General features: G+C 42.4%; 1 protein-coding gene across 2 annotated transcripts in view; it reads left to right on the top strand.

Annotated features, from left to right (window-relative positions):
* The first annotated feature begins 1,273 nt into the window (after positions 1–1,273).
* Positions 1,274–25,289, top strand: part of CCNY (cyclin Y) — a 121,254-nt gene continuing 97,238 nt past the window's right edge. For both annotated transcript variants that reach the window (XM_032182164.1, XM_032182163.1), the window contains exon 1: positions 1,274–1,462. In XM_032182164.1, the coding sequence (XP_032038055.1) occupies positions 1,309–1,462 (154 nt within the window). In that variant the 5' untranslated portion in view covers positions 1,274–1,308. The remainder of the gene's footprint in view (positions 1,463–25,289) is intronic.

Genomic DNA, 25,289 nt, shown 5'->3' with positions numbered 1-25,289 from the left:
CTGTAATCGAATTATCAGTGAAACCGTTTGACTACCATGACTCAGACCTCCAGTAGTCACAAGATTTGCTTAGATTATAAAGATTAGAAAACAAAACTAATGAGAAACATCCACAGTCTCCATCGTTAGGATTACTCTGATACTGGAGAAAGGGATTTTGACTGGGAAGGCTCTGAATACATGGTAGGGGCACATCACCAGTCGGTTGCACGCTCTCTGTCCACTCATCTATGACCAACAGTGGAGTGGGGAGCTGGGGATCAGCCTCTTCTCGCAGATAATTAGTGATAGGAGTAGAGGGAATGGCCTCAAATTGCACCAGGGGAGCTTTAGGTTGGAAATTTGGGGACATTTCTTCTCAGAAAGAGCAGTCAGGCGTTGGGACGGGTTGCCCAGGGAGGTGGAGGTGTCACCGTCCCTGGGGGTGTTCAAGGAGAGGTTGGACGTGGTGCTTGGGGACGTGGTTTAGCAGTTGGACCAGATGATCTTGGAGGCCTTTCCCAACCTCTTCAACCTTTATGATTCCATGATGCTCTGAATTCCCGAATAAGCCGAGGACACACCCCGCTGCGGGGGGACACGGGGCCGCTGCCGTGAGGGGACCCCGGCGAGGCAGCACCCGAGGCGCAGCAGCGGGGCTCTGCGGGGGGAGCCGCGGCCCTCAGGGCGTGAAACGCCGCCCGGGATCCTCCACCTCGGCCCCGCCGCTCCCTTCGGCCATCCCCGTGCTTCGTGTTCACCTCACGGAACCCCACAGGGGGCTCGGACCCGCCCGGCAGCGGGCAGGCGGCAGGCTCGGGGGCCGCCCCTCAGCCCCCGGAGAGCCGGGCACGGCCGGCGGCCCGAGCAGGAGGCGGCACCGCCCGCTTGAACCGGAACCGCTTGGCGGAGGCCGCCCGGGGCGGCTGCTGCTGCTGCTGCCGCTGCCGCTGCCGCTGCGGCTGCCGCGGTGCCGAGGGGGTGAGGGGGGCCCGCGGGGGCGGAGGAGGAGCGCGGCGGCCCCGCCGCCCGGCGATGGGGCTGTGCCTCGGCCGGCCCTGCGCCGCCCGGCCGCGCAGCAGCGCTTAGCTCGCCCTCCGCTGCCGCAGCCCTCGCCGCGGGGCTGCCGCCTCGGATGACCCAGCGGCGGGAGCCGCCGGCGAGTGCAGCCGCAGGGCGCCGCAGCCGCCGCCTCTCCCCATCCTCCTCCTCCTCCTCCTTCTCCTCCTCGCCCATGGCCGCCCGCCGCCGCCGCTGCTGCTGCTGCTGCTGCTGCTGACCGGCCGCCCCTCGCCTCCTCCCCGGCCGGGGTGGGCTGGAGCCGAGAAGATGGGGAACACCACCTCCTGCTGCGTCTCCTCCAGCCCCAAGCTGCGCAGGAATGCCCACTCCCGGCTGGAGTCCTACCGCCCCGAGGCCGACCTGAGCCGGGAGGACACGGGCTGCAACCTGCAGCACATCAGCGACCGGGAGAACATCGACGGTGAGGGCGGGCGGGCGGGCGGCGAACCCCGGGGGGCTCCGCTCCGCTCCGCTCCCCCCCCTCGCTCCCCGTCCCCTCGCCCTGCCCGGCCGCGGTGTCCCCGCGTCCCAGCCCCGGCCGTGTGGCGCCGGGGTGCGGTGCCCGAGCCCTGCGGCACCTCAGCAGGGTGCAGGGGGAAGCCTGGGCTGGGCTGCGCGGAGCCGGGCCTGTCGCGACTGTCGCCTGTCGCGCATATCGCCGGCGGCGGGCAGAAGCCGCAGGGGCTGCTCCCCCGGCCCCTCAGAGCAGGAGGAGCTGAACCCCCTCAGGCCGTAGGGGCCCCGGTTACCGGCAGCACTGACCCCACAGCCTCACCTGGGGAAGGTCAGCAGCGTCCCGGGGCAGTGCCCACGCCAGGAGGAGCGACTTTGCCCGCCAGGGTTTTTATTTTTGTAGCTTATGTGATGGTGGTTTTAGTACGGTTTTGCCTTAAGCCAGTTCCTGGCACTGGGGAGGTTGTGAAGTCCCTGGTAGCGGATGGGTGCCCGCTCTGGGTAAGGTTATTTCTCCGAATTCTGGAATTCGGTCCTGGAAATCGGAATGTTTTTCAGATGTCTTCGCTGCACGCAGCTGAAAAAATCAGAGTGTAAGAGGATCAGTAGGTGGAAAAAAATACATAATGGTCTGCTCTGAGAAAGTCAGGGAAATGAAAGAAGCAATTGTTGAGCTCTGAATGATGAATTCTGCCAGCAGCAGCGTTGTCCAGCGTAGCAGCGTGCATCTCTATCCATACCGACAGATCCTGCAGTAAAGTTTTTGGTCAGATCAGTGTGGGTTTTGTGCCTTGTTCTTGATGCCTTTTTTTTTTTTTTTCCTCCCCTGGATGGGAGAAGGGCATAGGTGAAAATAGTAAGGGCACATGTGCTTGCTAAGGTGTGCACACAATGCAGATAACTTCCTGTAGCTTAGTGATTATATCAAGAAACAATCTGTGTTGGGTGGTTGTTTCGCGTGTTGGACCAAGGCACGTGTCTGCTCTGTCTCTCTTTAAACTGTGGTATGTTTCAATCCTGGGGTGGGATTTTTAGTGTTCTAACAAGTTACATTTTGTATTAATAATTTTTGAACGTTTGTTGTTGTTGTTTGTTTGTTTTTTGTGTGTGTTTTTGCTTTTCGTCCAAGACTGCTGTTGGTGAAGTGCCATGTTTTCAAATGGGCAAGATGTCTGATTCTTGAAAAGAGCAAACAATTGCAAGTTTCGTTTTTGTGCCTTGCTCTGATCTTGCTGCTCTTTATGGGTAGGGGCCAGGAAATAACTTGTCACTGAGGAGACTGGTGGTCAGTAAATGCCTGTAGACATGAAACAACTGGAGAGAGCTGGGTAAAACAGCTCTTTGGAGTGTGCTTTGTTGCAGAGCTGCTACCCTGGAGTCATCCTCACTGCAGGTCTTTTAGTCAGAGATGGCAGGCTGATTGCTAAGGGTAGTAAGAGGATACTGTGTTTCTGAAATTTTATTTCTTGTTAGACTGCCTGTTATGTTTTCATGGTCAGGTTGCTTGAAGTTGTACAGCACACACATGTTCACAGACGAGTCATGGGGGTGAAAGAAAACTTCTTAACAGGGAGCCATAATGATTTTTTTTAATAATTTTACAATTACATGAAGATATTTGAACAATGGAAGAACAATGGCCTGCTTATCTGTGTCATGCAGAGAAAATGCTGGATGCTGATTCCTTGATATTACCACAGATCATGAACTATTTCCAGGAGTTTCTCGAATTGCAAGTGTTTGCCAAATGTTCTTTTTTTTTTTTTTTTTTTTTTTTTTTAAGCAAGTGATGATAGCAACTGATGCACTGAATGAGAACGTTTCTGACACTTTACTTCATATTTATTTTTCCTGCTGCTCTTCAAATGGGAGCCCTTCCATCCAGCCCGGTGCCAGTGACAGAGGCTGCCAGGCACAAGAAGTGCAAATTCACGTCTCTGGCGAGCCTCTGCTCTGCGAGTGCTGCTTCCAGGAGCTGAGCAGTCATGGCATGCAGCAGCTGAGTTAACGTGGTTCATGTGGAAGTTGCTTTCATGCTCATGTTCAGCAAAAGTCGTGACACTTTTTTTATTTTGGAGTGGGTAAAGCTGCTTGAATAGAACAGGAACTTTTAAAGCCTTTAAATCACTTGTGGGCTGTTTCTGAGTTCTTAAGAGATGGGTGGTTTTCCTTGTTGCAGACCCTGGTTCTGGGAGTATCAGAGGGAAAGGGGAAAAAGAGGGAGGAGTGACCCAGCTCTAACAATGGTTTAAGTGGAACCGTTAGTAGTGGTGGAAGTGGAACTGCTTGAAGTTTGCCAGTGTTAAATACCTTATAAAGAAACATTTGTCAAATCTGCTTTCAAGGTCATGCCTTTAAATCGTCTCATCTGATTCAACCCAATCCAGTAGCAGCTTTTCAAAGAATGGTTGGAGGAGTTCTGCTTCCTTAGGAATGGGTTTTATAGCAAGATATTATCTCTGTGTCAGTGGTACCTTGTCAGAAAATCTCCATTTCTGTAATGCTTCACAACTGTTTATGAAGTGATACCTGAAAGAGAAGGGAATTTTGAAAGAAGATAGAATGGGAGCAATTTATCAAATGACTTATGCCAGAGAATGTTAATGGTGGATTTATCTCTCTTTTACGGTCTTTTATGGTTTTTCCTAAAATTTCTAAAAGGTAACTGACTTCTTTAAGACTCCACACATGCCCAGTTGACTCTCTCGATAATGTGTAGTCCTCAGGATGCCTTTTTTTTGTACAGGCTCATGATAGCAAAGACCACCCAGCAGATTTTGACTTTTCCCTCTGGAGACAGAGGAAGAGGATGATGGTAACATACAGTTCAGAGGTTACCCACCCTTGGCAACCTGCTCTGTTTGATGATGATTATTAAGGGGCAGCTTCAACATTTTTCAGTACTTCACATTTAAAAATCTACTTCAAGAAAATTCTGGTGGTAGGTTCGAGGTTTGCAGGCTCCTAGTTCCTTTAGTCAACAGGACATTGCTTTACAACAGTGTTGATGACAGCAGTAAGTAGAAGCTGTAGAAACCTTGACATTTCAGGTTCTGTGTCTCATTTGTGTGTAAACATCTGCATGTGCATGCCATGGAAGTGGCTGGGCTGCGTGTTTAAATCCTGGCTAGCTGGAGGGCTGCGGTGCGGGCTGCACTTCATTCTGTACCCCAGCAGCTTGCCCAGCCAGACCCACTGCTGCCTTATCTCGTGCAAAAACTGAGCTGGAAAAGGGGGCTGTCAGGCGTGATTTCCCTGTTGGGGGCATGATTTCCATAGTAAGCTTCTCAAGTAAGGAGCTGTAGGGACAGGACACAGGATATCTTGCCACAGATAAGATGGCATGAAGCGAAGCTGCTCTACCTCATAGTTAAATTGGGCAAAATGAGGCTAGCTGGAGAGTTCCTAGGCCATTGTAAGGGAAGATGGTACTTAATGATTACACCCTCCACCTGTCTCTTCCTTCCCTCTCCCCCCAAAAAAAGACCCTATGATTTTTTTTCCTCTTTGTAAACTCCTGCTAATGTCACTAGGTCATTTTTCATTGCTAACTCAGATAATGTCATCCTGTGCAACTGGGCATCACAGATAAACCTCTTCAGCCCTTTTCATCATGTGCCAGTCATGTTAATTTTTTTGCTGTATAATGCACAGACTACTAAGACTGGACTGTTTTTTTTTAAAGCCCTTTTTTGTTCTTTTATTTATTTTTCCCCACCCTCTTGAAAATAGCATGTGGGAATCCCTGAAAAGAGATTATTTAGCATTTGTATATCTCCATCTTCAAGAGCTAGGGCATGATGGGTTGCATGTTGTGAAGGAAATGACTTACAGTCACAGGAGTGAAGATAGGAGCACTTAAGAAGCAAATTAAAGATTAATAATCTGTTTTGCGTGAACATTCCTGGTAACATCTGGATCATAACAAGATAGCCCTTATTTTTTCTTTTTTTTTTTTTCTTTAAAAAAAAATAGTGTGGTTTACAGTCTCTTTCAATAATCTTGCTCCTTTGGCCAGAATGCGTGCACAGAGGTGTCCATACACTTTCCAATACTGTTGTTTGCGTTGTGCTCCTAAACACTTGTCAGAGGTCATGCACCGGAGTACCACAGCAACCTGGTGCATTAAAAATCAAAAAGAACCTGCCATGTCCCACCTCACCAGGCTTCATCATATGCTGCACACTGCATGTGATGCATACGTACCTCACAGCTTTCTTTTGTACTTCACTGCCAGCCTCATCTGTTCGCTGGGGTGTTCCCTGCTCCTCAGAGAGGCACCATTGTGTTGTATATACCCTTCCTAAAACCTCACTTTTACATCATTCACATCAAATCAGTTAATTTACACCCTTTATGAAGTGAGTATCTTAATATTTAGCAGCAGAAGGTTTCAGATGCACGCATGCTAAGGCTAATCATATTTGAACTTGCTGCTAACTAATTTTATTAGGGCACTGCCATCTGATGAAGACTTTCTTTGAAAGTGAGTTACACGAGATCAACAGTCTTGGCTGAGTAAATTGGTACTTGAAGTAGAACGACATGATTTAAAATTATAGGTCTCTGAAAATGTAAAGGACTGCCGTATTTTGTGGTAGGTTTTTTCCTTAGATTTTACATGCAGTAGGAATAATGTATTAAAAAGAAACAGAGCTGCAGATCTGACTTATTTGTCCAAAAAGCAGTCCTGCAAGTTTGGCACCCACATGTGGTGGGACGCTGCTTCCTGAACCACATGAGATGCTGGGTGCATGTTTGCTGGGTGCATCTCGCACCTTCCCGTGAGTACCACTTTCTCTCTGCTGTCTGCAATGAGTCACGAGCTTGGAAGGTGACTAAGTGGGAGTACCCAGCATGGCTGTAGTGGCTCTTGTTTTGCCGGCCAGCTGCAGATCAGGCATAGCCTAAGTACCCTCCCTCTGTATCTTTGCAAGCATATGAAATACCTTTTACAAACTGACGGTATAAATGCTGAACAGCCTTCCTCTGAGCTTGCTATGTACAAGTGAATTGGATCACTTTAGCTACTTTAATTTTCCTTTGAACTTGGGTGATTAGAGTTTCTTAAATCCCATTAGTTTTCTGTGTGCATTCTGATATATGGGGTGATCTTTTTTTACTGTGTCCTACTGAATATCTAATACATATATTCTATAAATCTTTGAAATGTATGTGAAGTGATTGTAAATGCTAATAAACTTTTAAAAGTTAATAATTTGTTATTTAGACAAAATATACCTAGTAGTAGGCTTAGGTATTGCCTTCACTGGAGTAGTTACCAGTTCCTGTGTATCTTCTGTAGCAGTTTTGTCTCCTTACAGTCCAACTTTGAAAGCAAATACTCCCAAATTGCCAAAATGAGCTGTTGGCATATTTTCATGTTCCTCAAGATGAAACTTCTTGCAGAAGTTGACCAAAATTCAGAGATGGATTTGTTTAGCTCAGCTTAAACTACTCCTGTTGCCAAGTAGGTAGGCCCAATGTGCCATCATAACTCCCCCAGCCAGTTGGGTTTGAGCATCATCAGCCCTTGAGTTTTATCTGGGAGAATTAACTAAAACTCAGAGTGTTCCCTAGCCCAAACTGGGGAAAGAACAGGAGCACCGGTGTCCTGAAGACTGGTCCTTGGCTAGTATCGAAGGCAGCCAAGGAGCTGTTGTTGGGGTATTAATGAGAAATCATTAGTGAAAGCTGGTTGGAGAATTTGCTTGAAATCCTTTTTATTCTTGTTTTTCTTAACTGATGTTCTTTACTTCTCTTGTTATTTCTTTGCAAAGGGGTGCTGTTTCTGTTAAGTGTGACAATGTGACAGTCGTACTGAAACACCTCTGCTACCCCATCAGAGATGCAGTTTGCACTGCAGAATCACTCTCTTGTCTATAGCTCGTGATGAACAAAACATTGACAAAAGCAATGTTTTGTTACTGAGCGGCACTTTACTGCTGTCTTTGTTAGAGTAAAAATGCTACAGAAAACTGTAGTATTTGAATGCTAAGACAAGTTTATGGAGCGGAGCTAATACTGAGATAAAAAATTGTGTTTCACCTCGTGTAATACTTGCCACACTCATCTCCACTGTGCTTCTTCAGGGGAAGAGCATCTGCACTGGCATCTCCGTGGATTCATTCTCTCTGCAGAAGTCAGCCTTCAGTTACTCATTCATAACCTTCTTTGAAAAGTAACACCACCCAGCTTTAGTTTAAAAACAAAAAATAAAAACCAAACAAACAAAACACCAAACCTTTGAGCTCAGGCTATTTGCTTGTTAGTTTCTTTGTCTGCAGAAATGATTTCATACATCTGTGGCTGAGATCCCAAAGATACCAGGTTAAAAGTGAAAAGATTTACTTTCAACAGCATAGAAATCAATATGAGACTGTGTTGAAATTTTGAAAGCTCCTTTTCTTTGCTGCATTGGTATTTCAATAAAGGTGGGGGTTGATGAGTTGTTATTCCTGAATCCACGTCTGAACGTTTTTATAAAGCCAGGCTACCCCAAATGTCATGTATAAGGGGCGTTGTTACTAAATGAAGGTGTGGAGCTGGTGGTACAGAGATCCTACTCTAGTTTTGGAGAAAAACTAGCAAATTATTGGTATGTTTAAAGCTGTTCCTGGTAAACAGTTTATCCCTGCACACGAGTACTGTGAGGAGGGCTATGTTTTTGTTGCCGTGTTGTCGTGTTATGACATCTTACCAAATACTTATTACTCTCTTTGTTCCTGGAAAGAATGCGTTTCTTTTAGATACTGAAAGTAATACTGCGTGAGGAAGAAGCTATACTTGATCAGGAAAGGTGTTTTGAAATACTGCCCTACATCTGTTTGTGTCTGAACTTCCTAGGGAGAGGGCAATTTAGAGATCACAAGAGTATGTGAGGCTGTGCATGTGCAGTGACTGGCAGGAGTTATGCTTCTGTGCTTGCAGTTTTTAGCCTTTATGAATAGTTCCATTTTCTACCTCATTTTGTCCTCTTTTCTGCCCTTCATAGGGAAGGAGGTTGCAGTACTTGAAGATCCAAAGTTTGGGAGTTATACCTGGTCCTGACCAGGACAGGACATACTTACCTGCTTTGGGAGCACGGAGCTCACAGGCTGCAGTCAGGGAGCTTTACAAGCACTGATTACGTCTCTGAGCCACTAAAATGTCTCTGAAATGATGCAAGTTGTGTAAAGACCTTGAAGAAGGCCTCCCAGAATCTGAAAGGAATTAGAGCTGTGACTTGTGGGCTGACGGTCAGAGCTTTACATCCCGTCTGTTCTTGTCTGTGTGTTTTACCAGCCTGTGTACCACTGAGATCCAGTGAACTGTGGTCTCTGGTGTCTGCCAGCCCCCACTTCCTCCTCCTCAAAGAAAGCTGTTAAAATAACCAGTGTGGCATACAGGTTAGAAGAAAAAGAAGTGTTATGATGAGGAACATACAGATAATTGTCATACAAATTTAGATTTCTAGATGGTTGGTTATTTTACTGCTGTAGGATTGCAGTCTCTGGTATGTCACCTAGTATCGCACCTATTATGAGTCAGGACATTTATCATCTATTCTGTTATCTATTTGTTCTGTTTCCTTTTTATTTTGGAGGATTTTGGAGCAGACTGATTTTCATTAATTAAATTTATGAAGCTATATAACTGAGATCAGCAGAGACAAATTCAGAAGGGTGAGTCTGGTTACTGCAGACCGTTTTGCCTAGTCATTCAGAGCATTATTCCACTGTATACTTCGAGAGAGGAAAAAACCAAACAGTTTCAGATCCTATCAGCAAGGATTTTATTTCTAATTGCTCACACAATTTCAACTACAGCTGTAGGCAGGGCCTTAAAGCTACGGGATCCCCAGGCTCATGAAGTTTGTTGAGAATGATCTGACATGAATTTGAAATTCTCTCCTCTTATTGCCATTAAAATAGGTAATGCAATTAACCTCTTGGCATAGGATTTCAAACCATGTATCTAGACGACTAATGTTACTGACTATTAAGTAGTAATCAATCGCAGATTTATTTACGTCTGAAATGAATGTTTCCTGAAAAGAGATTCTGAAACCAAGATAGAGGAAGCTTTCTTCTGATGACTCTTTTGGTATTTCTTCCTACGTGGTTCGATGTAGTGCATCAAGAAATAGGCATCAAGATAAAATCCATCATGAGGAGTGAGTGATGAGATCTTGGGCACGTCTCTGCCGTAGGCCACGTGGCCATCCCACCTGAACGCTCCTGTGTAGCTCTTGGTAGCACTTCCTTCTCCAAGCTTTTTGTTGTGGCTCTTCCCACCTGACAGAAATCCATATGCATTTTATTCAGTCAATGGACGTTGAAAGGGGGTGAACAGTTTGGAAGTGCAGTTAGATTTTAAGCTTTCAAACAGTGTTGCCTGCAGCGAAATGTCCTCTTTCCTTTTACAATAATTCATTTGCGATGCTCAGTGTCTGCTGTACTGCAGATGCACAGTTATCCTCCCTGTGCCACACATAGGAAGAAATTGTTGTTTTACTGGGAAGTATGTGTACTCTTTCTGGGGTTAGGTAAGAGAAGGATGCCTTTAACTGAAGTGGTCCTGGAGATCTAATCTGTGCCAAAAACAGTGTGCAGAAGGAGAGCTCTAACTTATTGTTTTTGGGAAAAAAAAAAAAAAAAAAAAAACAAACCAACGCCACCTTGGAAAGCTAGAACAAATAAAAAAATTACAATTCTTTATTTAAGCAGTGATGTGAATTCCACATCTAGGAGCGTGTTTCCACTTGGCAAAATGGATATTTAAGTGAAAGGGATGCTGCCAAGTTAAATTTAACTGGAAGCGAATGTTTTGTGAAAAGTAAGCTTTCAACCTCAAGTCACGTTGAAAAATATTATAGTAAACAGTTATTTTTATAACAAGTGGTTGAATCACAGTTGATGTAACCCAAACACTGCAGCATTATGTTACTACATGGGAACCTGAACTTACATTGAACAACTGCTCTTACATTTTCACATATCTGGTTGTGGGGGTTCCTTCTTTATTTTTAACTTTTGACTATAAACTTGCAGCCCAACAGCACTGAAGTTATGTGTAGGTGTGGGTGGTAAAAGGAGAGAGCGTAAGGGAGCACATCAGTGGTTCTCTTACCCCCTGATTTTGTGTGGATTTACCTCTAGATGGGTTCATACAGATAACAACGTTTGTTACTCTAGAACAACATGCACATAAATACTGGCTTCTACAGAGCGATTGCTGAGGACGCAGCGAGGTGCAGAGCCTGGAAGAAGTCACAGCCCCAGGAGGTTTGGTACGAGAAGATGGGAAGGCAGCTGTGCAGACCAGGTCCGGGCAGCTCGCTGCTGGCTCCCGTCCCCTGTTCCTGGAGGCAGCTGGGGAGCTGGGTGGTGTGAGCCCAAACACCGGGTTTGTCTTTGGGCTGTCTGTGAGCTTTAAGGGTTGGCCCTTGTGGCTTCTTTGGAAATATAAACCAGGGATAGGTAGCAGCCTTTTTTTTCCACTTGCTCTTTTTTTCCCAAACTCTTTTTGATGTTCCTTAGTGAAATACTTATACCTAAGATATTTGTATTCAACAAATATTTTGGAAAATACCATTTAAAAAGTAAAATATTACTTTTTTTTTTTTTTTTTTTTAATCATATTGCTGGTATAATCTTAAACAAGCTTTGATCTGAAAGAGAAAAATTTCATTTCAAATACTGCCCTCCTCCATCTTTTCAGCTTTAATGAGACTGATTTTTCTGCCTTCCCCCATCCCCTTTTTTGTACATCTCTGCCACAGTCTGCAGTACTTGCCTCCTGCCAGTGCTTTGCAGCTCTGCTTTTTTTTTTTTTTTTTTTTTTTTTTTTACCCCAAACATACCCAAATTCCTGCCTCTAATCTCATTGCCTTTTATTTGACCCCTTCTGTTCTGCTGTGCTTTTTGAGCTATGAGAAGTGAACAATACATACAGTGTATTTCTAGGGCAGGGGTGGTGTGATGATTCCAGGATGACATAACTTGCAGTGTGAATTTCAAAACCCTGTTTTATATTTTGTCATGTTTGCATTTTAACATTTGCTGTGCATTCCTAGTTCCTACCTCCTCCTGCATGTTTTACAGCCAAGCAGATAAAATAAGCCTTACTGTTTTAGATCAGCACAAGTTACCACATGTAGGTAAGATACCTATAGTTTTTTTCCTGTATCTTTGCACTTAAAGTGGCATTGAGTGTGTTTTTTGATCTTAATTTTCATTTTGACTTTTGGAAATGTGTGCTTTGTGACGAGTTTGTGTCCTGGATTACAGTTTGGGATTACAAATACACTGCGGTGCTTGAGCTGTAATTCTTAAAATACAGGCTGAGGCTGTGTAGATTGTTTCTTCCCAAATAATAGTGGAATACATACACACTGCTTTTGTCTAAATAAAAAGCTGCAGAGAGATTTAGTTAGTAACAGTATTAAGATTTGCAATTCATGGAAGAAAATTCTTGATAATTAGCATCTCTGTAATTGATGCTCTGCCCGTGCTTCAATGTGTCCAGCTGTATGTAAATCTTCTCCAGCTACATATTTGTGCATTTCTTTCCCCATGTAAATGAGGAATCTCCTTGGTTTCTATTTGGGGATCGGGACCCGATGGATTTGGCATTGCCTAATTGAAAAGCAGGATATGTTGCCAAGAAAGGATTTTCCTTCTATTCAGGGAGCGGGGCGGCATGAGCTCCGAGCTCGCAGGCGTTTCCGTGTGCTCCCCGCCTCGGGGGCAGTGAGCGGGCAGGAAGGTTTGTAGTGCTGCCCCGGTGGGTGTCTGGGGTCTGGCTGTACCTTCAGCGTGGCCCTGGCTGGCTGAGGAAGGATGGGACCACATTTACATCTCCCACGTGTGGCCTGGGCCTGGCGCTGTTCCTCCCCATGACTTTCATCGGTCTGAGGCTCTTGTCTGTGTGATGGTTTGGTCTGAGGCTCTGTAGGGCAGAAAGGCTCTCCAGCCTCTATCTGCTTTTTCTCTTATTTTCTGTTATTTGTAGAAAGTTCCTGCAATGGTCACGAGTGTTTCCTGTGCCCTACTTGTGGCCATGCCGTCATCTCCAGCAAGCAGCTCCTTCAGCCTAATCACACTACTCAGCCCTGTACGCCCCGTGTTAAGTCAGCACGTTGCCACATGCCATTGTAGCTGTGTCACTTCACTGGTCTGATTTATGTGACAAAAGTGAATGGAAGCACCAGGATCTCAGGAGGATGTGCTGACCTACCCGATCTGGTGCCAGTTCTAATGTGGGGATTTTAATCCCATTTTTCATCTATGCAAAGTAGTTTTGATGCAGGTATACCAGTTGCTAAAGGTAACCTATTAAATACGAAAATATATGTGTGTGTGTGTATGTGTATCTCCTGATACAACTCTTCGGCAGGGAGTGTGGAGCAGTAAATAACTAACCCTGTGAAGCTTCAGTTCAGCAGTGCATGTAAGCTGTATCCTGAAGCCCATTGCTTTTATCTCTAAGGATATCAAAGCACCTGAGCTGGCTCTTATCGTGCAGTTAAGTCCTGTGATAAGTTATTTGCTAAACAGGGCCTGTGTGAGAATAACACTTGCTAAAATAATTGAGAGCACGAAGCTTGCTGCTGCAAGATGCTTAGCATTCAGTTGCCTGTTCAGCAGGGCACTTGTGGAGAGAGGATCCTGCATCTGATTTATAAATAGCCCGATTAACTTCCTCCTGCTTGCTACGGTTCTCTTTCCTTAAGTATCTCTGGTACTTTTTTATGATATCCATTGGAAAATAGCAGAGAAAGTGTATGCTGATGCCTTCTAGAGAGGTGGTAATATGTAGCTGGAATCTGAAAAATACTTTGAGCCACGAGCCTGTTTGATCTCTGGAAAAATCTCTACAGCATCTTTCAAGTAAAGGCCTGCCAATATTTGCTTGCTGTTTGGAGAGACACCTAAGGCCTGGTTCGGGAAAGCAGTTCTGTGTCATTTAGCAAATAGTGTAACCTCTGCTTATCTGACTGTCTGGGTCTCTTTCTTTGTTCACCCACTATATTTTCATTGGACCCTGATCTTTTGTCTTTGTTTCTCTCTTTGCGGCAGGGATTATTGTTTTGCAACAAGTAAGCTTTCTTATCCTAGCAGGATGAGGTTGTTACCCAGGACTGGGTCATGATAACTTTTTTTTTTTGCTCCCATAATAATAAATAAACTCGTGTTTAAGTGTATTTTCTGAATGGATCTGAAAACAGATGGGAGGGATAAGTCCCTGTTTCTTTATGATAATGTATAGCACTTCGCCTCAGGCACGTGCCTATCTTAAATATCTAACACATTGGTAGTTAGCATTAATTATTTCCATCAGCTTCATTCTTTTAATTAAAAGGAATCATTATCATCTCCATGGTGGTATATTGATGTAGTAACAGTGGAGAATCAGAAATGGAGGTTGCTGTGATGAACAACATTCCTTCTGCATTTATGCCTCTGCTTATTAGTCTACTGGTAATGGGTGGCTCCGTGTGTTTTCAAGCTCAGACAGCAGCGAGGAGATGTCTTCAGCTCTCTGTTTACCAGAAAGATGGAATTAAACAAAAAGGATTGATGAGATTTAGAAAGAAAGCTGAAGGAGATTTTGGATATTAAGTAAGCTGGCAAATACCATGCCTGAATCTTGGGAGCAGGATTTATTTTTAAGCTAATATATGTTCTCTCCCACTTAATGGATTTTTTTATTCCCCAGTTATAAAAGATTTTTATTTTTTAGTAACAGTATTTTGATGCTACAAGCTAGCATTAAAATTAACAGTCGGCATCTGTCAAGCAGAGCAGTCTCCATGTCAATAAGTAGTATTTGGAAGACAATTAGAAGCCCTTGAAACACAGCAGAAGATGTGTGGTGAGTGGGTAAGGAAATGCTGTACAATTTCGTTGTACATTCATGTACAATTTCATGTATAATTCATTGGTACTACAGACTCTAGGTGCAATTTCAGTATCCCTAATTTTTTGCATTAAATACCATTCTCTCAGATTTAAAACTCACTTAGGGCCGTGTACTCATCTGTTGTGAAGGAGCTTAAAGGAACTCAGTGGAACTGCATCTAAGCAAATCTGTTTGTTTTCCAAGCTGATGGATGGACACAGCTCTTGAAATCAAATCCAAGGTTTGAGACTTCCTTCAGCTTGCCTCAGGTTTGTGGACTGAGCATTTTTCTACCAACATAAGCCCTGTAGAGTTAATTTAGTTCTTGTAGTAAAATTGATGCAGTACATTTTATTTGTGGGAGTGTAATTTACATGTATGGATATATAAAAACTCCACAACAAAAAAAAACCTTTCTGTAAAGAAAATCAGGGATTCTGTGTGAGTGTAGATGCAGGACATTGAGTTTCCTGCCAGGAACATGCAGCTGAAATAGAGCTGGTAACAACTCAAAGACTTATTTTGCTAATTTCTTCATGCCTCTGTACACTGTACAATTGGTCTCCTCAACTTCTATTTTTTCTTCTCAAAAAAAAAAAAAAAGTGAAAAACACTGAATGGTGAACACCTAGAAAATAGGTGGCTTTTTAATTTTTTTCATCCTTAGTCCATGGGTCACAGAAGTTTTTTATTTTCACCACTCACAGATGGAAACTTTTCTTCTGAGCTTCCTGTGGAGGTGTGAAGGACGCAGCCTGAGAAGTGCCTCATAGAATTTGCAAGGTGGAGAGCGCGTTGTATCCTTGTTAGGGTGGTTGGTTGGGCCGTAAGTAAGACAAAATCAGAAGCTTTTCTCTTCTGCTGAACATGAATTTAGCATTAAGTGATCTGTTAGACTTGCTTCTTTCTTTCAGAGGGATGTCGAGCTGTATCTCTACTTAGAGCTTAATTTGTAGTTGCTTTGATAGTAGTTTCAACCCTGAGCTGTGGAAATCCTTCCTCATCTTTTCGAGCTCCTTGTGGGTTTTATCAAAGGGTGGAATTTTTCTTTCTCAAATATTTTCTCTGTGAAAGTATATTTAGAAAGTAGCTTACCAACTGCTTTTCTGCCTCCCTCTCTTCTTGCAGACTCGGGGTCTGCTACTTGCCTACGTTATTTACTGCACAGCATTTGCTGTGTGTATACTGTGCTAAAATATTCATGATGTAAGACTGACTTTCAGAAAGGCAAACCACTTGATTACCCTGTAAGGCTAAAAACAAATGCAAATTAAGACTTCTTTTAATGTGCGTGTATATATATATATTATTATTATATGTATATTTTTTTTAACTGAGTTTTACCTTTTTCCAACTAGTGCCTTACATACTTGCCTTAAAGTGTTGCATTGGACTGTAGCAGAGAATTTGAGAAATCCCACAGTTGGTCAAACCAAATGGCTTTGACAGCAGCAGCTGCTCCAGGAATGTGCACAGAAACATCTGTAGCGTGCTGTGTTAGATAAAGAGCCTTACAGGATTGGAGAATACCTGGAAGCATTTAAAAGACATGGAGATGTAATACAATTGTATTTGGATGTGGAATTATTTTTAAAGAAAAGATAGCCTTAACCTTTAAAAAAAAAAAAAAAAAAAGCATGAATGTTGCATGTTTATAAACCTCTGTATTACATTTGTATTGCGTCTGATACAGGGAAGTAAGTTTGTTCATGTGATAGTTTTGGAGCACACTCCTGTATTTCCCAGGCAGGAGGGCATATGTGAGAGTCCCAGAGAAATATGCAGGTCTGTGAGCAGCAGATGTGCTTAGATATTTGATACTTTAATTTTTCTGGGCTTAGGCTATGTTGATGGTCTAAGAGAACACCGAGGAGTTTTCAGTGTCAAGTAAAATGTTGAAAAATACACGTATTTTTCTTCTTTGCTTAATATTTTTCTTAGATAAAAAACTTAGTTCTTAAAGACAATCCTCACACACCAAGAAGTTTCACAAGGACACACAAATCAAGTTGTAGTTTCAATGTGAAATATGATTTTAGTGCTGCAGCATTGAAATTCTATGCCCTTACAGACTGAAGTGTGCTTTTGTCCTTAGAGAGAGCATGGGGTCAACTCATCCAGAGTCAGCTATGGAAATGGCTTCCCAAAATCAAGTTTTTAGTTTACTTCAGCACTCACTGCCTTATAATTTCTGAAGGAGAAAGGTCAGCCTGATGGTCTCACTAGTTCTTTTTTTTTTTTTTGCAGAGCATGCTGGAGGGTGAATTGGGTATTACGTGGCATGTAAATACTGTTTGGGGGGAATGCAGGAATGCAGTATGTGCTCTAAGTTCTGTCTTATTAGAGCAGGTTTCTTTAACTAATAATGTGCATAGCAGAAAAAAAGAATAGAAACACAAACTTGTGTTAATAAATAAATTTCTGCTGCTCTGTGTATTGTTTGCACACGAAATTTCTGCTGCTCTGAGCATTGTTTGCACACGAAAAAGAAAACTGGGTTAATATGGAGAAATGCTTGCTACAGGATAAAAGGAAGTATTTTCTTCTAGAAGAGGTGTCTTCTGCACTTGATTATTTAGGCAGCTTTAGTAATTATAAAAAATACACACTTGAAAGGTAAGGAAAATTCAGTGGTTAAGCTGCAGTTAACCATGTGGGTAGTCCACATCTCCAAGTGGGTGTGCGTATCAAATCTGACGATGCCTTAAAGCAATATATTGGGGGGTGAGGGGTGGAAATCTGCCCTCACCCTAGCCCCTGCTGCACGTACTCACAAGACAGATTCAGCGTGGAGGCAGGACTGCAATCGGAGACCACAGCCAAATGTGTTCATACATTTGTGGCGTTAGTGTTTCAGTTCCATTTCTTTTCAAATGAATAGAAGAACCTTTTCAAAGATAGCATTTCAAGAAAGATTAGGCTTCCAAATACTGAGCTGAGCATAATCAGCAGGTGACATTTGAGACCGTAATTTTTATGTATTTTAGCTAAAGCCTGTCCGTAGCACTGATTAAGAAAATGCTTCTACTCTCCCCTCTTATTTCAGAAATACTGAGTAAGCTTAAAAAAGAAAAGATTTAATTTCTGTAGAAGTCTGTTCCTCTTGAAGTCTAATGCAGATCATGACAGATGAAACCTACAAAGAGCTCCCCTGTCAGTATTTCTGAAGGTGCCCCTGATCCAGCTCAAATTCTGAGGTTTGAAATCATCTCTGTTTTTAATATAGTTTTATCTTAAAGACCTCCCCAGTCATTCCTAAAACCGCAGTAAGGTCTCTGTGTTGCTTAGTGCTACATTACAGAGTCTGGATATGAAATTAAATAGGAAGTGGTACAGTGATGATTCTCTCTCTCGTTTCTCTCTGATTGCTGCTACCCACTGCTGCCCACTTCCTGAGGCTCCATGCAGACCTTGGATGATCTGATCTACTCGGTTCCTGAAATTAAAAGCTGTACACGTGCATTACAAACAACCCTTTGGAGGTCTGCACCTTCTCGTGTCTGCAGATAAGAGAAAAAGAGCTGCCAAGTACCTCCCGTGCCAGCGTCCAGTGGCATGAAATACCACACACCAAAGGGCATTTTAGCACAGTGGCTTCTGCCCAGTGTTGTTCTCTCTGTGCCTGACACTCATTAGGTGTGTTCCGCAGTGGTAGCTGGGTCAGGGGCAATGTACAACACCCATACTGTGTTTCTGCTCAGAGCTGGCTAGATTTAATTGGTGGACGAACAGTCAGAGTCCACTAACAGCTTTAATCTTGCTATTTTTTTTTTTTTTTTAAACTGAAATTGCTCTGTGATGGGCACTGGAGCTCTAGCTAGGCAGGTGGAAAGACTGCAGAAAGGAGGCCTGTAGGTTCAACAAGTGAAAGTCCTTCTTCTGGCATTTACCATCTCAGTTCTAACTTTGTCAGTAAGGAGTGGAAGAATATTGCTCTCATTAAAGAAGAATACTTGCAAGGAAGTGTTAATATTGTTAATTCTGGTTTGTGTTTGTTCTTTCAACCCCATCAGCTAACCAAGATACATACCCCTTTTCTCTAGGAGGCTGCTCTTCTGTCATTTTGATCACATTAAGTTAGGCCTCAGCCTATTAGTAAGTAATTCCAGTTGTATCTGTGTTTCCATTCAAATACTCTTCATGGATTCATGACTAATTTTCATGCTTAAAAGCACATTTTCTGTTATTTATGAGCATTGCTTATTTTTGTTTCACTTGGACTTCCTTACCTTTTGCTGAGTGCTGCATAGAAATCCCTGCAGACTGCTGAAAACTTGTCTGCTTTCTAGATGGCTGTTCTTGTTTTCCCTTGCTCATAATAGTTAAATATTCTGCTTTTGAAATGAATAAATTTTCAGAAGCTTCTTGTTAAAACTGAAACCCTACCAATTTACTTCCAACATGTTCCATTTCAAGTGTTTTTTTAGAGTCCTCTTGACTATTTCTGCTATTCTCTTCTCTGTTGCTATGTGAAAAATTTATTTCTGCACAGGGCAAACTCACTGTTTGCTGATAAGCTCAGCTATGGTGTAATATGCTCAGTCTTAACTTGTATTATTTAGAGTAATCTTAACAACGACAGGCCTCTCATATACCTATACACGGTGTTAGATTAGGGTATTACGCTTATGTTACAACCATGTTCTTAGATAAGGGTTGTGAAATCTCATATTTAAAATCTCCGTGATTTTAATAAGCCTGATTTGGGAGTTCTGGTCATTTATACACTGCAGAATGTTGAGAACTGTAGGATACAAGAAAAACAGAGCAAAGATGTACAGAAGCCAAAAATACTGTCAGGGTGATTCTAAGCAATTATATAGGGTCTTTTTCCCTCTCTTTCTTCCCCTCCCTCTCTGTTTGTGTATTACCTGTAGCTTATTACATGTTCTATAGAGAAAATTAAGGTGGATTAATATTTCTAGAATAGACACATCACCTTGAAATTGTGTGCTAGAAATTGAGATGAACAGTGTATTATATTAAAAAACTGTTTTGAACTAATAAATACTTTTTAATTTTGATTAAAGAGTTGGTGCCTGTGTTTGACTAATCATGTAAATTAACTTTGTTACAAGTGTGAATTGGTTATTTTCACTCATAATCTGGAGATTAGTTACCTGAAATTAAAAATGATTTAAGTAGTTTCCTTATATTACTAGTTTTGCATGGAGAATTCTGCCTACACAGTTTGAAAAAGCCGCGTGTGTGTGCCATTTGTAAGAAGAGTTAAATTAGTGTAAAGGGGATCTCCTTTTTCAAATAGTTTTCTAATTCTTTTCCATTGTGCTTTGCAGTTCTCAAAGTAGACATCCACAAAGAGAGGAATCAAAATCTCCCTGTAGGGAATGCAGCTCGTTTGTATCAGTGGTAACAGCACCAGCCTGTTTTATTCTCATAAGTTGGAGAGGATGTGCTGTTTTAAGAGACAGGCTTATTATCCTGTTGAAGTGCCTTGCTGGGATGGCACCAGGAAATTAAAATACAAGAAATCAGTCTCTAAAACCTCTGTTGTAGTATTTAAATGTGCAAAAGATTTGACTCTGTTATGTTCCTGCCTCCTTTGGAGAAAGAAAATGATTCGTTAGTCTTCAAGCATGTAATGGCCTTTTATTTGCAGGGATTTTCAGATAGGTTATTTTTAGTGAAACATTTATCAAAATCACGTCTGTATAACTTAGCATTTAAGTGTTTTAAGTGTTAGAAAATGGATTATTTTTCTTGGGTTTGTATTGATCAACACTGCTGTTGGAAGGTATTTTTGCCCTTAACAAAGAAGCAGAGTTTCTCTTTTTAAGGAGCTTTACCTCTGCCTTAGTGCAGAGATTGCTCATTTCATAGCAAAACCGAAGGCAGAAGAGAAATGCAAGTGTGCTGAGAAAAGAAAAGCTTCAGGGTTAACTCTGGTATCTGTGGGCACATTGATCCTTTTGAAGAAGTATCTTTGTGTGTTTTGTCTAGCTCTAATCTTTGCTTCTGTTCTGGAGAAAATTTACTTTGGAGTAATGAAGTTCTTTAACAGATCATTTTCCTTTACTAAATCAATTATTTACAGACTTTTAAAGATTCTATGATTTTGAAAGACCCAAACCCTGATGCTAATTCCAGATAAACTGGTGACACCTGTGCTCATTTATCTCAACACTGTAATCCCGTTCAAAGGCTTGAATTTTCCTGTTTAATCTGCAGGATCACATCACAGTGTCTCCTTTCAAAGCCATTTCTGCGTGCTCTGAAGTTGATTGCTGATACCATCTGAGGCCGTGCCAGGCTGGAGCCTGATGAGTTTTTATCACTGTCTGCCATAATGTGCCTATGGTAGGCAAACTTTCTGGTGTAATTATTTTAGTTTTGTATTCTAACAGTACTGTGCCAAGCAGTTTTTTTCTGTGTAGCCAATACAAATAACCAATAAGTAACCAATACAAAACTATAACTTCACAATAATGTTTCTTGTGCAGCTGATATGAAGCTGGACTTCAGAAATGTTTAGGGTTCCCCATATCGGAGCCTTTATCAGAAGGGATCAATACAGCTTCTAAAGTTCACATAAAACAAAAATCCCGAGCCAGTTATATCTTTTGGGGGAAGGTGAATGGATAACTAGTAGAGGGTGTTTTATGTTCTAAAGCAACACTTGTCAATAGAGTGTGAATAAATAATTTCTAGCTGATGCTTATCTCTCAGATAGAGAATTGAAATGTCCATTATGGGGGCAAAAGTAGATACTGCCCATTAAAAATATATGGCAAAAATGATAACAGGTGTTAAAAATTCTTAAAACACTTTATTTGTTTATTTGTTGTTGTTGTTGTAATTTGTTTTGGGAGTTGTAAAACAAACAGGGATCCCAAAACTGTAGAATGAAAGTAACCTGTTTGAGTGAGCAGCAGCATGTCACTTTCTTAAAAGATCAGTTTTGTGTTTAGTCATCAATGTTCTTTTCTGTTTGTTAGAAACATTTGAGGACTTTTTCAGAGGTATATAACACCTGCAATCTGTATTTACTGACAACAACACTGTTAAAGACACACAGCAAAATGAATTTGCAGTTCCTCTTATCTCCAGTCTGACTTGCAGAGTTGGCGTGTTTCATGCCAGAACTTGTTTAATTCTGAGGAGCTCAAGGAGTTAGGGCCCTGTTAATCTTTCCATTTCAACATCAGTGACATTTTTAATGGTTTGATTGATCATGTATATATATGATGGCATGTTGTGTGCTGGGAGGGCTGAAAGCTGCCAACAGGGAATTGACTGAGAAGGAGTATTTTGAAGTAATTCTTGTTACAGCTCAGGCTGCTGCGAAATGGATTGGATTTTAGCTGGTATAAATTGAGATATTGGAGGTCTCTAATGGTCTCAGTCTTGGCTTTGCAAAAGTGAGCATGGACATTCACTAAATAAGTGGTTAGAAAGAGCTGTCTGAATCGTAGATGGCTTGTGCAACACAAGAAAGATATGAGTAATGCATTGTCTCACCTGTAGTAATGAATTTAATGGTATTTTCTTAATCTTTCTAAAACTTTTTCTCTGGTTTGAGGGTTTTATCTTATTTTATTTTACTTTATTTTATTTTACCTAAGGTTCCGCCAGGCCTAATAGTACCATGTGTGTCTACCTGTGGTTTGCCTCTGGCTGCCCTCTTTTCTGAGGACCTTGCAAAGTCCTGGCCAGCTCTTGGCCAGTTTGAATACGTAGTGGTTGAGGCCATGTCACGTGGAGGAGCGGTGTGTGCCCTTGAGTTCCTCAGATACAGTGCTCCTATATATAGGAGCATTGTGCTGCACCTGTGTAGAGAAATAGGAAATACTCTATGTGGTATGTGTACTCCACAGCTCAGTGTCAAATCGTTATTACATACCTGATGCCTGAAGTCAAATTTCATTGCTGTAATGTACGTGTTTACTCATTTAGTTGTACTTAGAATTAACTACACTTCATGTTCTCTGAACTGATTTGGCTCACAGGAACATTTTCTGCTTTTTTTGTGTTTGAAAGGTCATTGAAGTAAAAAACCTCACCCTTGATTCTGTTGCCATTGCAGTGAAATGTTTGGATTGTGAATCACATGCGTGCTGTCACCTTTGAGTTGCAGTTCCTCTCCCCCAGTCATCCTGCCTTCCGAAAACAGGAGTGCTGCATCATCAGATGTCAGGAGGCATCCACTGGAGATCTCTGCATGGCCTATTCTCTAAGTTTGACAAGAATTTTTTAAGAATGAGCAATTTGAAGCAAGGATCAGTTTCCCAGGGGCTAGTAACGCTGGGAGGCAAGTGCCTGAATTCCAGCCTCTTTATAGTTGTTGAATTTCTACCAGTTTATATAACCGTGGAAGATCTACTTAAAATTATTTTCTGGTTGTGTAAATGTTTATCTTCTTTCTGTAAATTCATTTTTTACGAAATGACTTTGGATACATTTCTCCGTTCTCTCCCCTGCTCCAACAAATCAACCCTCTCCCAAACTGTATGCATTTTAACTTTATTTTTGATTTCAGGTTTTGTAAGAAATAAATTTTTTTCAATGCTATGGTGACAGTACCATTACATTTTAACTTCCTGGTCGTGCTTCTCGTGGCTGAGTGCTTTGTGACAGGAACGAAAACCTTCATCTTCGTGCCTGGCTGATCAAGCGTGCTTACCCGAAGTGAGCTGGTAGCCTGAGGAAGCCCTGCTCTGCTTCTTAGGGATCTACTGAGTGCTGATGCAAACCTTGGAGACTTGTGTTACAGGGCAGCTTGTGGTAACCTCATAAGGATATATTGGGTGCCCAGAGGCATGTTGCATGCTCTTGGAAGGCTGTAAATACTTTCCCCTGTAAAGAGGCAATATATCTTGGAAGTGGGAAGACACTTGCCAACAGGAGGTGTTTGTCTGGAGAGCTTTCCTGTTTTGGCATGTTTGTTCAAATGTGTGACCTTCTTGCATGCAAATGGTCACCCTTCCCCGTGTTTGCTCTTCCCTGTGCTGAAGTTTGTTTTCCTTCTGACCTGAAACGAAGCCAAGTGTTGATTTGGCTGTCTGTCTTGTAGTTGCAAGTTCTTTTTTAGTTCGCCCTCTCCTCTGGTTTTAGTGTATAATTTCAGTGCTATTGTGATGTTGGAGGAAATAAAAATGTAAAACATGACTTGTTTTGTTTGTCGGTATGAACACAGCTTGAATTTCTGCATCTGAAACACCCAACCCTCCTTGGCCTTCTCTTTTGTCCTGTGGTTTTCTCTTTTTGGCCTTCTCTTTTGGCCTTCTGTTTTGTTCTGTGGTTACTTTTGTCATTAACAGTGGATTGACAGCTTTGTCCTCTCTCAGGTAAGATAGCAAGCAGGTTGGTAACCCAACGAGGCCTACAGATGGAAGCCAGAACCTTGCATGTGGTGATTTTGTTTCGTTCCTTTATGACTGTTGTTCTTTCTGGTAGAGTTGACAGAAATTAGTCAAATTGCAGCTTTGCAGCCAGACCCGTTTATCAGGGAGGTAGCGCTTGTGGTGAGAGCAAGAGATGGGGAGGCGAGCGGAAGGTCATGGATGGAGAGGGAAGAGGAGGCCATTTTGTGCAGAGGAGTGGCAAGGCTGGAGAGGGTGTTGAGCTATTAGGCCAGCCCTGCAAAGCTCAGTGCTTTGCTCTGAGGACTAAAGCAAAGTCCCCACAGGGACTTTTTTGGGGGGTGGAAAGAATGGTCTCTAACCACGGGGCTGCTCTGGAAATGATGGGGAAGAAAGTGGAGTGGATGTGAGGAAAGATGGGAGGGAAGACAAAGATCTCTGGGTCTCTTAGCTGATCTTGTCACGAGATTGCAGCAGACTTTAGCAATCTGGAGAATTCTTGTGTTAAACTTCAGTCTCTTGAAGGGCTGGCTGTCCCAGCAAGACCATCCCTGTGAATCGAGCAGAGCAGTACCACTGGCAGTGTTCGGGCCAGTTCATCTGTGAGGCAGAAAGGAGGCAGAAAAATTAAGCTGAAGCTTGTCACATGTTTGCTTACAGTTTTTGTTGCTGTTCTGCAGTGGAACTGGTGGAGAAAAACATACAATATTTTATACCGCAGTGTGTATTTGAGTCTGGCTGCGATGAAGGAAAAGCTCAGTAAGTCACTCACAGCGTGCTGGAATGCACTGCAGAACAATTTCAGGATAGGTTCATAAGCTGCAGAAGTATCAGTTTCTGTTACCGCTCCCTGATGAGTGGTTTTCAGCTGACTGTTACGGTGTACCTTACTTCAAGTCTGCCTCGTTTCCTGTGCAAAGCTGAAGTTTCTGAAAGAGCCTTGTATGCTTGAAGCATTTATTGGTTCCCAGTGAACAGTTACGGCTTCTCAAGCCTGTTTTCACTTTCTGTGTAGCATTGCATTTTAACAGTTCTGAACATGAGACACAAAGGTTTAGTGGGCCAGAGTTTGACAGTTTACTATTAAATATCGCAACATTAACAGCTTAGTTCTCAAATGACTTTCTTAAAACATACAAACATGATGCAGAAGGCGTTGTTATTCAGTAATGCCTCAGTAAAGTCCTGTCAGCCTTTTACTGACAATTAGGATCATAACTTGCGGACTTATTACCGAGTTTGCTATTTCTCCTCCACAGGATGAGGTAAAAACCGTAACAGTGTGTATTTGGGAAATGCTTGCATTTCCTATTTATGCATAGTGCTTAGAGTTTAGGCTCTAGATGCTCAGGCTTTTAATTTGTGATAGAGTTGCTCTTAATTTTATACATTTTTGTGGTTGTATATCCTCGCAGCACAATCTGATAGATAAACAGGTAGCATCTTGTGTAGTGTGGGGTTCTGTTCATTCTTCTTTTCATCAATATTGAGCAAAATTGTTCAAAATTGAGTAGTGAATTCATAATTAAAAATGAAAAGTCTGCTTTTCTATTATGTATATTTTTCAAAAATTAGGCACAAGAACAATGA

This window comes from Aythya fuligula, chromosome 2 (genome assembly GCF_009819795.1).
Source record: "Aythya fuligula isolate bAytFul2 chromosome 2, bAytFul2.pri, whole genome shotgun sequence".
Classification (NCBI taxonomy): Eukaryota; Metazoa; Chordata; class Aves; order Anseriformes; family Anatidae; genus Aythya; species Aythya fuligula.
This window is presented reverse-complemented; position numbering and strand designations above follow the sequence as displayed.